Source organism: Tachysurus fulvidraco, chromosome 24, assembly GCF_022655615.1.
Source record: "Tachysurus fulvidraco isolate hzauxx_2018 chromosome 24, HZAU_PFXX_2.0, whole genome shotgun sequence".
Taxonomy (NCBI): Eukaryota; Metazoa; Chordata; class Actinopteri; order Siluriformes; family Bagridae; genus Tachysurus; species Tachysurus fulvidraco.
Window position 1 is genome coordinate 16774128 of NC_062541.1, and position 16223 is coordinate 16790350.

At 38.6% G+C, this 16223-nt stretch overlaps 1 protein-coding gene across 1 annotated transcript in view; it reads left to right on the forward strand.

The window, feature by feature from the left end:
• Positions 1-16223, forward strand: part of baiap3 (BAI1 associated protein 3) — a 48256-nt gene that overhangs the window by 10973 nt on the left and 21060 nt on the right. Inside the window, exons 2-6 of the mRNA XM_027134062.2 lie at positions 585-738; positions 9823-9910; positions 11579-11656; positions 12128-12235; positions 15846-15905. Coding sequence (XP_026989863.2) covers positions 599-738; positions 9823-9910; positions 11579-11656; positions 12128-12235; positions 15846-15905 — 474 coding nt within the window. The 5' untranslated portion in view covers positions 585-598. The remainder of the gene's footprint in view (positions 1-584; positions 739-9822; positions 9911-11578; positions 11657-12127; positions 12236-15845; positions 15906-16223) is intronic.

Here is a 16223-nt window from a genome sequence, read left to right on the forward strand (position 1 = left end):
GTGTAACTAAACTCCATCTTTCCTCGCCACTGGGGTGGTACCATCAAAGGTACAACATTTGCATATTTAGTGAGTATTTCAGCGTGTGCACTCTCATACACTCTCACGTCCTGTTAATGCAGTCCATCAGGGTAGATAAGATAAGAAGGGTACAGTTTAATTTTTTTTTCTAAGAATGCCAGTTCACAGATACACAGGAATGACATGAGCATACCCAAGTGAACTCGCACTCCGTCTCTTCACATCGGAACGGTTAGTCAGAAATCTGCACTCATAATGGAGGTGGTGTGTAATTGCTGCCTTTTGATCTTACACTGCCGATCACTCGCTGTGGCACAGACAAATGTGCCTGGCACACACACGTCAATTAACACCACACAGGATCTCTCGGAGCTGCGTGCAGAGCGCATGCAGGACTGGATGCAGGCTGTGATTACAGTAATTATTCATTATACTCTCTGCATGCGCAGCCAAAGGTTGGTCAGCGAGGTGGACGCGGGGTTAATTGCTTTTGTTTCCTTCCAATTTGGAGAAAGAAATGAAAGAGATTCTGCTCATATTGCTCACTCGTGTCTCTGTCACAGGTGTCGGACGAACCATGTCTACGCTGCTGGATCTGAAGAGCAGTGTGATGAGGCAGGTGCAGAGGAGCCAGTCCCTCAGGAGCAGAAGAGAGCCTCCACCTGCCGGCGCCAGCCCGCAGACCCTCCCACACAAAGCAGAGCGCGTCGCCTTCGGGTGAGTCTACAACACACACACACACACACACACACACACACACACACACACACACACACACACACACACACACACACACACACACACACACACACACACACACACAGACACACACACACACACACACACACACACACACACACAGACACACACACACACAGACACACACACACACACACACACACACACACACACACACTCACACACACACAACCACACTCTCTCACACACACACACATATACACACACACACACACACACACACTCACACACACACACACACACACACACACACACACACACACACACACACACACACACTCACACACACACAGACACACACACACACACACACACACACACACACACACACACACACACACACACACACACACACACACACACACACACACACACAGACACACACACTCACTCACACACACACACACACACACACACACACACACACACACACACACACACACACACACACACACACACGTGTACAAATACATTCCAACAGTTCCCCCAAAAGCATAGTGTTGTCCATAGCCAGGGTTTGTGTTGATGTATTTACTTTCTCCCACCTATCAAAACAGATGGCAGGATGACTGTCAGCGAGCCGGCCAGTGAATCACAGACCTCACAGACGCCCACTGGGCCTCTACTCTATTCATGTTCTGGAAGTGACTCAATTTCGACACCTCGTTATTGCACATTTCAAATTAACTGGTGTTTTGAATACCGCACTGTGACGGGCGTTTGTGAGGATTAAGTAACAATCACTTTTGCAGCTCATTAAAGGAGAAGTTAAGAGAGCGAGCAACATTTAATCTTTCATCTTCTGATCATTTCTAGACAGCACAGATGGAGGAAAAGTAAATGTGCTTCGGAGGGAACGTCGTGACATGTCGGGGGTCACGTGGGGGGAGCTGAACCGGGTTTAAGACCGCAGCTGATTTTCTCTCTCTTAACAGAGACATGTTGCTTTTCAAAACAACCTGATTGTTCTGTAAGAGTGAAGACATCAGGACCACGTCCTGTACACCATTACAAGCTTGTCATGCTTTTTTTTCTTTCGCTCAAACAGACATCTTGATTAGACTAAATCGGGATCTGGGGGAGATTAAATGAGGACTGCTTATGTTTGTCCAAGAGTCATTTCAGCAAATGAGAACAATTTGTTGAGCAAACACAGGTGGAGTGAAGCAAGATCTTTTTTTTTATTTATTCTTTTTATTTTTTTTTCCTCTACCAGCCACTCAGTCTCAGTCTTCCTTGATTTATTTCATTCTGATCTCAGTACTGAAAGTAAAGGGAAATTAACCTTGAGGTTTCTATAGCAACCAAGAATGTGTTTTTATTCTGTTTATTGCAGGTGCTCCTAAAAATAAGAGATTTGCCTGCTATCTGTCTAAAGGGGGGAATTAAAAGCCTCCTACAAATAATTAGTATTTATAATGTATATTTTCATTCACCTTGACAGATAATGTGAGGTAATTGTTTGCTTCTGTCTGTTTGGTTGGCATGACTGCTGTTACATTATATTTGTGTACATGCTTTTTCACTGGTCCTCTTTAATAACACACACGATTTTCTGCAAGGAAGTTTTTATTTGAGTGATCGTTAGTTCTCCTTGCTGGACTCCGTCATTCTTACTTTGATTCGTTCGAAGTGATAAGCTATACCAGAGTCTAGGGCATTAAGATGCAGGTGACGTACTGTAGCTGCCTTCATTACACTTTCAGGAAGCCGCTTGTATCCTTCATTAGTGCCAGAGAAAACACACGTCCTGACCCAGATGCTTGCATGTCAACATTGAGCAATTAATGTAAATTGTGGAAGACCCCGAGCTGAGCCGAGAGAAGGTCCACAGCCCGGGCAGCTTGGCATGTTGGAATGATTATATAGAGATGTTTCTCAGTGGCAGAAAGAAGAGCGGCTGTAACATAAACACTATGGGAGATTCATTAGCTCTCTTTTTTCAAGGTTTTCTCCTGTCAAAGTTTTGCTTTGATCATAAGAAGCTGGTTCTATTTATTTTGAGATGCTAAATTGCTCACCTACAGAACCTGACTGGGCAATTTTGTGTGTGTGTGTGTGTGTGTGTGTGTGTGTGTGTGTGTGTGTGTGTGTGTGTGTGTGTGGTGTAGTGAGTGTGTGTGTGAGAGAGTGTGTATTTGTGGTGGGGGTGTATGTGTAGTGAGTGTGTGGCGTGTGTGTTTGTTTAGTAAGTGTGTGTGGGGGTGTATGTGTAGTGAGTGTGTGGTGGTGGTGTGTGTGTATTGAGTGTGTGTGGTGGGGGTGTGTGTAGTGAGTGTGTGTGTGTGTGTGGTGGGTGTGTGTGTAGTGAGTGTGCTTGAGTTGTGTATGGTGTGTGTGTCTGTAGTGAGTGTGTTTGGGAGGTGTGTGTAGTGTGTGTATGGTGTGTGTGTCTGTAGTGAGTGTGTTTGAGGTGTGTGTATGGGGTGTATGTCTGTAGTGAGAGTCTTTGGGGTGTGTGTGTGTGTGTGTGTGTGTGTGTATGGGGTGTATGTCTGTAGTGAATTTGTTTGGGGTGTGTGTATGTAGTGAGTGTGTTTGGGGTGTGTGTATGTAGTGAGTGTGTTTGGGGTGTGTGTATGTAGTGAGTGTGTTTGGGGTGTGTATGTAGTGAGTGTGTTTGGGGTGTGTGTATGTAGTGAGTGTGTTTGGGGTGTGTGTATGTAGTGAGTGTGTTTGGGTTGTGTGTATGTAGTGAGTGTGTTTGGGGTGTGTGTGTGTGTGTGTGTGTGTGTGTATGGGGTGTGTGTATGTAGTGAGTGTGTTTGGGGTGTGTGTATGTAGTGAGTGTGTTTGGGGTGTGTGTATGTAGTGAGTGTGTTTGGGGTGTGTGTGTGTGTGTGTGTGTGTATGGGGTGTTTGTATTTAGTGAGTGTGTTTGGTGTGTGTGAATGTAGTGAGTGTGTTTGGGGTGTGTGTGTGTGTGTGTGTGTGTGTGTGTGTGTGTGTATGGGGTGTTTGTATTTAGTGAGTGTGTTTGGTGTGTGTGAATGTAGTGAGTGTGTTTGGGGTGTGTGTATGTAGTGAGTGTGTTTGGGGTGTGTGTATGTAGTGAGTGTGTTTGGGGTGTGTGTATGTAGTGAGTGTGTTTGGGGTGTGTGTATGTAGTGAGTGTGTTTGGGGTGTGTGTATGTAGTGAGTGTGTTTGGGGTGTGTGTATGTAGTGAGTGTGTTTGGGGTGTGTGTATGTAGTGAGTGTGTTTGGGGTGTGTGTATGTAGTGAGTGTATTTGGGGTGTGTGTTGTAGTGAGTGTGTTTGGGGTGTGTGTTGTGTGGTGTGTTTGGGGTGTGTGTATGTGTGAGTGTATTTGGGGTGTGTGTTGTAGTGAGTGTGTTTGGTGTGTGTGTGTAGTGGTGTGTTTGGGGTGTGTGTCTGTAGTGAGTGTGTTTGGGGTGTGTGTATGTAGTGAGTGTATTTGGGGTGTGTGTATGTAGTGAGTGTGTTTGGGGTGTGTGTATGTAGTGAGTGTGTTTGGGGTGTGTGTATGTAGTGAGTGTATTTGGGGTGTGTGTATGTAGTGAGTGTGTTTGGTGTGTGTGAATGTAGTGAGTGTGTTTGGGGTGTGTGTATGTAGTGAGTGTGTTTGGGGTGTGTGTATGTAGTGAGTGTGTTTGGGGTGTGTGTATGTAGTGAGTGTGTTTGGGGTGTGTGTATGTAGTGAGTGTGTTTGGGGTGTGTGTATGTAGTGAGTGTGTTTGGGGTGTGTGTATGTAGTGAGTGTGTATACAAAGTATAGATAAGATAGAGGTGTTATCAGAGAAGTCCAGAATAAGAAGCTCCTCCTCCTTTTTTGGGGTCGGCCCTGAAACAGCAGAACCAGAGAGAAGAGTCTATAGTTCAGATGGCCGAAGCCCTTCACCATCTTCCTCACCTTGGTCCATGATGATGATGATGCTGCTGCTGCTGATAATCCCATGAATTGTCCCTCAGTCCTGGGGATCTCTGTTCCCCGCTTTATCCACCTTATTTCACTCCTGTAGGGTTCATAATTAATCAGCTTACATTAGAGTGCAAACCAAATGAAAGCCCCAGGACTGGTTGGTTCCTTGTCAACCCCCCCCCTCCTTCCCCTCAACCCCCTGTAATCAGTTCCTGTGTGTTTAATTGCAGTTTATCTAAATAGCACTTAACAACATTTGGTCACTAAAATAGCAAGCCATCTTTCTGATGTACTGCTTGCTTGAGGAATTGGGACAGTCATTTTAACTCTCTGGAACAAAACTAATTTCCACACAGTGTTCATTATTCAATAGAATAAATACACAACTTTATGCTTTATGTAAGGACTGAGCCATGGGGTTCTGATACTGTACATACCAACATTATTATTATTATTATTATTATTATTATTATTATTATTATTATTATTATTTTTATTGTTGTTATTATTATTATTATTATTGTTGTTGTTGTTGTTGTCATTCTTTAGAAGTCAGATAACAGGAATAGCCTCAGGAAAGTCAGCTCTTCGGTCTGTGATGGAATGCCAGTGAAGGGAAAGGTCAGCATTTTTAGGATTTTAAGCCTCCCTGGCTCTGCGAATGGAGGAAGATCGGATCAAACCCGGTCTTAGAAATCATTTAAATCACAGACGGCGTGCAGTAAAGCCATACAGGATCCAGAGGAAATGAATTCCATCTAAATTTTATTTCCTGTTGTGTGGGCAAGCATTACTTTTAATTTTCTGTAATAACCCACAGAAATCATTTTCTCCAAATGCTGGTTATTGCACACTTAACATTTAATATCAGAAGGTACACTCATAAGTGAAAATATCAATTTGTACACTCCATCTGAAGCCCAGCCCAGCCCAGCCCACAGTTTCACTGAGAGAGAGTGTGTGTGTGTACGTGTATGTGTGTGTGTGTGTGTGAGTGTGAGTGTGAGACAGAGAGAGAGGTCACACATCTACATGCTGGCTTATATAAATGATCACCTACCTTACATATTTACACTCTACACATTCACTCTCTCATATGTCTACTGAATAATCAAAATAAATAAATCAAAACACATAATAAGAATGAATTGGCTTTATGGGGAGAGTCTGTTACCTAGCAACATGAATGGGGCTGCTTTCGAAAGTCTGTATGTGTGCGCATGTGTTGGTCACTTGTGTGACTTGGGGCTTACAGAAAAGCACCAACAGTCCATGTGGTCCAAGTACGATGGTATGATGAGGAGAAATAAATGTTCAGATGCTTATTATTATTATTATTATTATTATTATTATTATTATTATTATTATTATTATTATTATTATTATTATTATTATTATTATATGTATCTCCAGTGCATATATCCATGTAGGACTTACACAAATAATATTTTTCTTGCTTTTGTGCTTAGAAATGTGAACAAAAAAACGTTAATGCATGTAATGAACTGAAAGTATTTAGACAAGGTTTAAATGCTGGTCTTATTATAAATGATGTTGCCGTTGATTAGGAAGATTTCATACTAGAAGAAGCAGGTGATGAAAACGTAAAAAGATTAAATACAAAGCACAAAATAAAAGAACTTGGCAATGTTCATTCTTAAAGAAAGAAGAGATCGCACACGATCATATGATCCTAAGAACATCATGGTCATGCTGAAACATGGTGGTGGGAGCATCGTGGTATGGGGCTGTTCTACACAAACAATTAGGAGGAAACATTTATTAGGACATGCTAGAGGAGAATTGAATCTCATCAGCGAAGAAAGTGACAGATGTTCTGTCTGCAAACAGAAACAATACCTCCACTGAATCCCATCAGAAATGTTTGGAGGAGGACGTTGAAATTGCAAGTTCATCAGCAGGACCCTGGAAAAATTCTGCCATGAGGAATGGAGTCAAAAATGACCCTGCAAAAAGCTCATTATTTCTCACTTCTGACATTACCGAGCTGTTTTTTTTTTAAAAAGCGTATGTATATGTTCTTTCCTTTTGCTCATATTTATAGTACAGAATTTGAAGCCATTATGCGTATAAATATGAAGGCGGATCGACGTACTGTATGTAGTAGAAGTTATTACAACAACACACGTGTCAGAATATTTCTTTAGTCTCGCTCGATGTAAGTGACGTAAGACGCAAAACGACAAAAGACAAACCTGGAGTTTGTTCTATTTAATTCAGTTTAAACACTAATATTGAACAGATGCAGAAAAAGAGATATATAAGGAAAATAAATCTTTGTGAAACTTATTACCTGCTCACACAGAGACCCTGACACCAGTGTGAACGAGCAGTCTATTAAAGGTGTGTGCACGTGGAAGATAAAACTGTTAAGCTTGTAGATTAAAAAAAAAAAGACCCCACAGTGCTGGTATTAACTTGTTTAGTACAACATGAATTTATTTTGTGATAGGGTTAGACTTGGCTTGTTCCAAACAGATTGCCAATGTTGTTTAATTCTATATGTTTCTCGATTCAATTCTAACCATGGCTTATTATTCGGTGTCACTCAGACGAGGATGAGTCTGGTTCCTCTCAAGGTTTCTCTTGAGGTTTTCCATTCCATGCCTTAGTCTTGCACATTAGAAATAAATTCATTCATTCATTCATCTTCTACCGCTTATACAAACTTCTCGGGTCACGGGGAGCCTGTGCCTATCTCAGGCGTCATCGGGCATCGAGGCAGGATACACCCTGGACGGAGTGCCAACCCATCACAGGGCACACACACACTCTCATTCACTCACTCACACTCACACACTACGGACAATTTTAAAGAGATGCCAATCAACCTACCATGCATGTCTTTGTACCGGTGGAGGAAACCGGAGTACCCGGAGGAAACCCCTGAGGCACGGGGAGAACATGCAAACTCCACACACACAAGGTGGAGGCGGGAATCGAACCCCCGACCCTGGAGGTGTGAGGCGAACGTGCTAACCACTAAGCCACCGTGCGCCCCAGAAATAAATATTAATTTAATTTTAAACTTTCTTATTTTAATTCTATATTTTTATATGTTTTTTAAAACTGCTTTGAGACAAAGTCTACTGCTAAAAACACTATACAAATGAAATTAAACAAATATCCTAAACAGGTTTCTTGCCTGTTGCCTGTATATGAAGACTCAATGGATTTCAGATAAGAACGCTGTACTTCTGCTCTTACACACAGCACAAAATGTCCTTTACATTAAAAGGGCTTATTACGGTAATGTAAGGATTTAATGGGGGGCGTCTGTAGTTCCACTGAAAGGATAAAAACACTTTAATTATACATTATTCTGACTCTGAAAAGAACATAATAGTGGGTTCATCATATGCTGGAAACTTCTCATGTAAAAAAACATCTCTGCAGCGAGGTATTTATACCTCATAGTATACATAAGCCGTATATAGAATTTATTCAGATCTAGTTCTGACCTCGTGTGTAAATTTGCTCAGGTCCTTTTTCTTTCAAAGCTAAGATGATTATTTTATACTTGCTCCTAAATGGATGTGCATGTAATCTAAAATCATTAATCCTTAACAGCAGGGCGCTGCATCTCGGTTACTCCTGGAGAGTTATGAAACTCACAGAGAAATCCTTGTTGGCTGTTTTTTTTTAATCCTGTTGGTTAACCTTGTGCATTATTAAATGATGAAGCTAAAATGATTGGCAGAACCTTCACATGCACATGTGAGCTCATGGGATGCTTCATCTGAAGATCAGCAGAAGAACAAATCGGCATTGTTAAGATCTTTTTTTAAGGTCATTTATTTATTTATTTGTTTGGTTGGTTATTTATTTATTTGTTTGTTTGTTTGTTTGTTTATATTTCCTATAATACAGGTTCAGTGAGGGTTAGTTGCCTGAAGGGACAGTGGAGAAATGGCGTGTATTATAAATGTGAAGGCCAGATTTGAAGGCAAGTCTGCTGATGGTTGATCGATTTATCAGTTCAGACTGCTGTGAACAGACATAAGGACAATCACGCCATCCTCGTCTAAGCAATTATTTATAAAGCACATGTTTTTTTTCTTGTTTTTCTTTCGAGCGGTAATATGAATAAGTAGATTCATAAAACAAAGCCTCATAACCCGACTCCTCTTAATGCTTCTTTCTCTACCTCCCCCTCTCCTTAACAACAGACAGGGAGCGACCTGGAGGATGAAATAAAACCGACCGAGATGACATTAATAAAGCGTATGAGCCTCGTGGACAGTCTATGTAAATAATGAGAAGGAGGGATACAGTAAAAATGAGAGAAATGTTCATTCCTGCACATACACTTGGAGTCAGAAGGGCAAAGTAGATTGGACACTGGGAGGTGGAGGTGGGGGGTGGGGTGTGGTGGTGTAGGTGGTGGGGGTTTATGGGTGCTTGGATGATGAGGTGTATGAGCTCGGGGAGACGGTCTGTGGGGTGGGGGTATTCCCAAGGTTTTCCACCATGCCAACCGATCCTGCCACGAACGTGCTATCATCACCATGACGACGGAGGCTGGGAAATTAGCAAGTGGCAGGGGTCCAGGAGTTCATCCCGCTTCGCAGGAGAAATACATCAGCCCCCTCTCTTGTGGATCGGTGTCTAATAAAATGAGCCGAGTTGGATAGCGCAGTCGTGAGGCAAAAACCTACCTGTGCTCCTTTTTAGAGAGGCAGTGACAGGAATTACAATACGTCAGTCTTTTTGTCTTACCGAAGTGGGTTCTGCAAGATTAGCCTCTGTCAGCTTCAGAACAGAGACGAGGAACGTTTTCGGCTCAGGATACAGGAAAGGGAGAAGACTAGATCATTTAAATGAAGCTGTATGACTGAGAAAGATCTGGAGGTAGGCAGGATGTGTACTGATCCTTGTGGTCAATGCTGAAACACCACAGGGATTGTAGGTACAGAAAAAAGCAATGCTTTACGTAAATCCCCCGGTTCTGTCCTGCCTTATAACTGTACATGATTGACAACTTGTCAGCTCCAAATCAGCTGCATGCAGCATCCTACTAACAATTGCCCGGTGGTACTTCTAAGTGCCTTCCTGCCCTCTTTGTGCATTCTGAAGAGATTTTTCAAATGAGTGTGAGATGCTTTTTTTTTACAAAACAGCCCCATTTACATGTTTGCAGGGTTGCCAAGGGAAATGGGGAGTTCTTTGAGCGAATGAATAAAATTGTCCAGAAGCAAGACAGTCTCTTGGCTTCCGCTCAAGCTGAGGTGAGTATAGGATTCACAGGACACCACACACACCTTTCTCTTCCATCACTCTGAGTCTAACCAGAGCAGGGCAAATCAGTGAAGAGATGCCTCATAGATCTGTAAATAGCACTGTGTGTGGAGGGAGTCAGAAGGCTGGTTATTGAGGCAGGTTTAGCTATAATAGGCTGCTCTTAGTGGCCTTTGTGACACCTACACACGAAGTAAGCGTCTGGTTTAATCTGTTTGATTGAGAGGTTGAAGACGCGTTACTATTCTGTGACTGATCCAGCTGAACTGAAACACAATGTTAACACTATATTAATACATATAAATATTGTGGATTAATTCTTTGGATGAAGGTGATTAATTGGGGACAACAAACAACCTAAAGTATGGACATCTGAACATCAAACCCATATGTGCTTCTCAGAAGATCTAGAAAATCTCTGTACGCTGTAGCTTTACAGTTTCCCTTCACCGGAACTCAGAGACTCGACCCCTGTTCCATCATGACAGTGTCCCCGTACACAAAGCACAGAGCTCCATGAAGACATGAAGGATGTGGTAGCTCAGTGGTCAAGGTGTTGGGCTACTGATCGGAAGGTCATGGGTTCGAACCCCAGGTCCACCAACCACTGCTGGGCTACTGAGCAAGGCTGTCTGCTAAATGCTATAAATGTAAATGTGTGTAAACGTTGTGTCTGACTCAACCCCACTGAACCCCAGACCTCCTCACTCTTACACCATCAGTGTCTGATCTCACTAATGCTCTTGTAGCTGAATGAACACAAATCCACACAGACTCACTCCAACATCTAGTGGAAAGACTTCACAGAAGAGAAGAGAAGAGTGGAGCTGATTATAACAGAAATAAATCTGGACTTCGATATTCAACAAGGACATATGGGTGTGATGGTCAGGGGTGCACAAACTTTTGGCTGCATGATGCATCCTCACTATGTTGATTATAGCAAATGTACCGGTACAATTCATTACATCTAAAGAATGAAAAGTATGATTTGACATATCTGATATATTTTCTAGATAGTTAATGGAACATTTAAAACATTTTCATACAAAATTCTATTTTAGGTTTTATTTTGCTTTTATTCAAGTTGCAGCTGACGGCAAAAGAAAAAATCTCCAATCTGTTTTATGAATGTAGATTTTTATTCAGAATAAAAGAAGGCGCTAGTGTCTAGCTTTGCATGATTAAGCTTGTTTGTTTATCTGCGATCGTATCGTTCTTCCCTTCAGCTATGATAAAGACACGTTTCTTTCCATTAGTCGCCTTGGTTACGTATGTATGTGTGGGCGGAGCTATCGATACAGGGGTGGGACCTGTTAGGGTTAGGGGTGTGTTTGTTTTGGTGATTTTATACAGTATGTCAACATTGACTTTCAAATATCGGAGACCTCACCTTTAATGTACATTTTAAACTTTGTACATGACCCATGTTGAATTTCTCTCAGTTCCTTTACGCTGTTAACTTGGGAAACTGGAAGCTCACGTGTCAGAGCAAATCCTCAGTGAAGTGAATCAGCGCACACGTTGTCCTCTGGCGCTGTGGAGTTCTAAAGGTTTTACACATGCAAAGCTTTAAGAAATCACATCATCAGTTCTTTCTTTCTTTCTTTCTTTCTTTCTTTCTTTCTTTCTTTCTTTCTTTTGTCACACTTTACAAGGAGGAGATTATTGCAGGTCCGCCGCCACCAGAATGTACAGAGCAGCTGCTTGTTCCTGAAAAAAGCACAAGGAATGAAGTGAGTCATGTTTACCTTCTTCTGAAAATGACTCTCTTACACAAAGCACAGTGTTCAGTGTGAAGCCATGCTTTTTCCTGCTTTTGTTCAACCCTTGGATTAATAGAGCACATGATTTTAAACCAAAATAGAAATAACCTTTGATATCAGCAGGATCATCATCGTGGGCATGTGGTAGCCTAGTGGTTATGGTGTTGGGCTACCAATCAGAAGGTTGTTAGTTCGATCCCAGGTCCACCAAGCTGCCGCTGTTGGGCCCCTGAGCAAGGCCCTTAACCCTCAATTGCTCAGTTGTATAAAAAAAATGAGATAATGTAAGTCGCCCTGGATAAAGGCGTCTGCCAGATGCTGTAGATGTACGATTAATTGGTATTAATGCACTTTTAATAACCTACTTCCACTTCCGGTATTATAGCGTTAACTTTAAAGCCTATGGAAATAAATTGAAATAGAAATGTTGTTTTTTTCCAGCTTGATTTATTGTACGAGGAGGCGGTGTACACCATGGTCAATCGGGTCGGAGTGCCGTCACCCGAGTACGTGACTAACGAAGAGGATTTGTTCAGCTACCTGCAGAAGGTAGAGACGTCTTTCGTCTCACAAAAAGAGCTAAAGTGCTAACAATGTTTAGCATGAGAAGGTCACAGCTACGGCTGAATCCTTGATCGTTTTTTTCTCTACACTGATGAACTTGATTGAATGCTAAACTGAAGGTATAGCGTAATAATAATGATAATAATAATAATAATAATAATAATAATAATAATAATAATAATGATAATAATAATAATAATAATAATAATAATAATAATAATAATAATAATAATAATAATAATAATTGCCCGGTGGTACTTCTAAGTGCCTTCCTGCCCTCTTTGTGCATTCTGAAGAGATTTTTCAAATGAGTGTGAGTGTGAGATATATTTATATAAAAAATATATAAGTAAATATCAAATGAGAAAAAAACAGAAATGCAACAAAATATAGAAATATTCAGTGTCAGTAAATATCAAGTATAAATAAACGAAAATATTCCGAAGAGCTTTTTCAAAATTACAGCAAAATTTCCGCTGATTTGGGTCGTGACGTGCCGTTCGATGTCACACTCGTTCAGCCGAATCCCTCTTTAGTGTGTGAATGTGAGTACAGGTCTTATAGAAAGTCATGATGTGTGTGTCTTCACTGCTAGGAGTTTAAACTAAGAATCGTGTGCTTGTGATTTCACCGATTTAATTTATGCAAAAAAAAAAAAAAATCTTTAATTATTGCAAAATTTTGTCCACAATGACAAAACCAGTCAGTGAAATCCTGGAGAGACAAGAAACTGTAGTCAAGTCTGCATTTAGAACTGCACCAGTCTTCTTAAGTACATTGTTGTGCGGTTTTCTACTGTATTTAGAGTTTGTCGCAGGTGTTTCTGCAAATTGTTTTACTTGCTTTTGTGTCTTTATGGAAAATCCACAGCAGCCTGGACGGTGTTTTTATCTTAACAGTGTTATATCGCTGCATATGTGATGTTACTTTACTCAAAAATCACACCACAGTTCAAGGCTTTTTAAAATGCACAAAACTTTTATTCAGTGTGTGTAATTACATGTGTCTTACACACACACACACACACACACACACACACACACACACACACACACACACACACACACACACACACACGGGCTTGGGGTTTATGATTTGGATCAATGCTCTAAGACATGATTAAATATTAAAGCCTCCTCCTGCTGGTCAGTGATGTTCAAGCTGTTATTATCCACTCAGGAGCTGCGATACTGAGCACCAAGTCTTCATCCTCTTCATCGAAAGACTAAACTGACCCAACACAACTGCGCACAACCAACACAAAGAAAGATTTAGATTTCTTTTGTCATGTTTTTATTTTTTTGTTGTGTTTTGATTGTGTTCTTTCAATTCAATTCAATCCAATTCAATTTAATTTATTTGTGTAGTGTTTTAACGATTCACATCATCTCAAAGCAGCTTTACAGAAGTATAGAAACAGAAAAAATCATTAAAGTTTAAAATTGACTTTTTTATCTCTAACATCTGTCCCTATCATCAAACCGGAGGTGTTCTTGCATTTTTAATTGTGCTGTTTTGTTTAAATTTTGCTTTATATTTATTTGTGTTTACATTTTGCTGATGTATTTTTTATTTTTATTTGTGTTTACATTTTGCTGATGTATTTTTTATTTTTATTTGTGTTTACATTTTGCCGATTTATTTTTTATTTTTATTTGTGTTTACATTTTGCTGATGTATTTTTTTATTTTTATTTGTGTTTACATTTTGCTGATGTATTTTTTATTTTTATTTGTGTTTACATTTTGCTGATGTATTTTTTATTTTTATTTGTGTTTACATTTTGCTAATGTATTTTTTTATTTTTATTTGTGTTTACTTTTTGCTGATGTATTTTTTATATTTATTTGTGTTTACATTTTGCTGATGTATTTTTATATTTATTTGTGTTTACATTTTGCTGATGTATTTTTTATATTTATTTGTGTTTACATTTTGCTGATGTTTTTTTTATTTGTGTTTGCATTTTGCTGATGTATTTTTTATTTTATTTGTGTTTACATTTTGCTGATGTATTTTTTATTTTTATTTGTGTTTACATTTTGCTGATGTTTTTTTTATTTGTGTTTGCATTTTGCTGATGTATTTTTTATTTTTATTTGTGTTTGCATTTTGATGATGTATTTTTTATTTTTATTTGTGTTTGCATTTTGATGATGTATTTTTTATTTTTATTTGTGTTTAAATTTTGCTGATGTATTTTTTAATTTTTATTTGTGTTTACATTTTGCCGATGTATTTTTTATTTTTATTTGTCTTTGCATTTTGCTGATGTATTTTTAATTTTTATTTGTGTTTACATTTTGCTGATGTATTTTTTATTTTTATTTGTGTTTGCATTTTGATGATGTATTTTTTATTTTTATTTGTGTTTAAATTTTGCTGATGTATTTTTTAATTTTTATTTGTGTTTACATTTTGCTGATGTATTTTTTATTTTTATTTGTCTTTGCATTTTGCTGATGTATTTTTTATTTTTATTTGTGTTTACATTTTGCTGATGTATTTTTTATTTTTATTTGTGTTTACATTTTGCTGATGTTTTTTTTATTTGTGTTTGCATTTTGCTGATGTATTTTTTATTTTTATTTGTGTTTGCATTTTGCTGATGTATTTTTTAATTTTATTTGTGTTTACATTTTGCTGATGTATTTTTTATTTTTATTTGTGTTTACATTTTGCCGATTTATTTTTTATTTTTATTTGTGTTTACATTTTGCTGATGTATTTTTTTATTTTTATTTGTGTTTACATTTTGCTGATGTATTTTTTATATTTATTTGTGTTTACATTTTGCTGATGTATTTTTTTATTTTTATTTGTGTTTACATTTTGCTGTTGTATTTTTTTTTATTTGTGTTTACATTTTGCCGATTTATTTTTTATTTTTATTTGTGTTTACATTTTGCTGATGTATTTTTTTACTTTTATTTGTGTTTACATTTTGCTGATGTATTTTTTATATTTATTTGTGTTTACATTTTGCTGATGTATTTTTTTATTTTTATTTGTGTTTACATTTTGCTGATGTATTTTTTTATTTTTATTTGTGTTTACATTTTGCTGATGTATTTTTTTATTTTTATTTGTGTTTACATTTTGCTGATGTATTTTTTATATTTATTTGTGTTTACATTTTGCTGATGTATTTTTTTATTTTTATTTGTGTTTACATTTTGCCGATGTATTTTTTAATTTTATTTGTGTTTGCATTTTGCTGATGTATTTTTTATTTTTATTTGTGTTTACATTTTGCTGATGTATTTTTAATTTTTATTTGTGTTTACATTTTGCTTTTGCGTTTTGCACTTGATCAAACTCTAACCTAAAGATTTATGTATGTATTTGTTTCTCCTAACACAGATAAGCCTGATAATCTGATCATTTAATGTCCGAACAGACAGAACAAAGTTAAAGTATTCAGAAATACATTAGTGTAGCAGCCGAAAAATAAAGAAAGTAATAAAACATTTTTTGTTGTTGCCGAATGACAGCTTCTTCTTTATTGCGCTTTGGCGTGAAGCCGACTCTCTGTAGGTCGGTGATTTCCGTCTCTTCTGTAGCTAACAGCATGTTTCCTGTTGACTTTCTCCAGGTGTTTGATATGAGCCAAGAGGAGCATGAAATCATTCTCCAGAGAGTGAAGGAGTCAAAGGTGAGGCTTTCAGTGAAACATTCTTCCGCAGACGTCGTCTCCACCTCCATCTTCTCCGTCTCCTCGACATTCGCACCTGTCTCCAAAGACTGATTGGGATCTTTTTACTTTCCACATCTGGATTTATTTCCTTCTGGCATTTTAACATCACATCATTGTACCTTACAATAATTTTTGTCTTTCACTTTACATCCAAATCAGAATTCTTTCCGTATATACGTTTACACGCAACACACAGTTTAAATGTTGCTACGAAACAGCTTTCATGGGCAGACAAACTGAGCGAGCAGAACTGAGATCCTTCGCTCTGAATCTTAA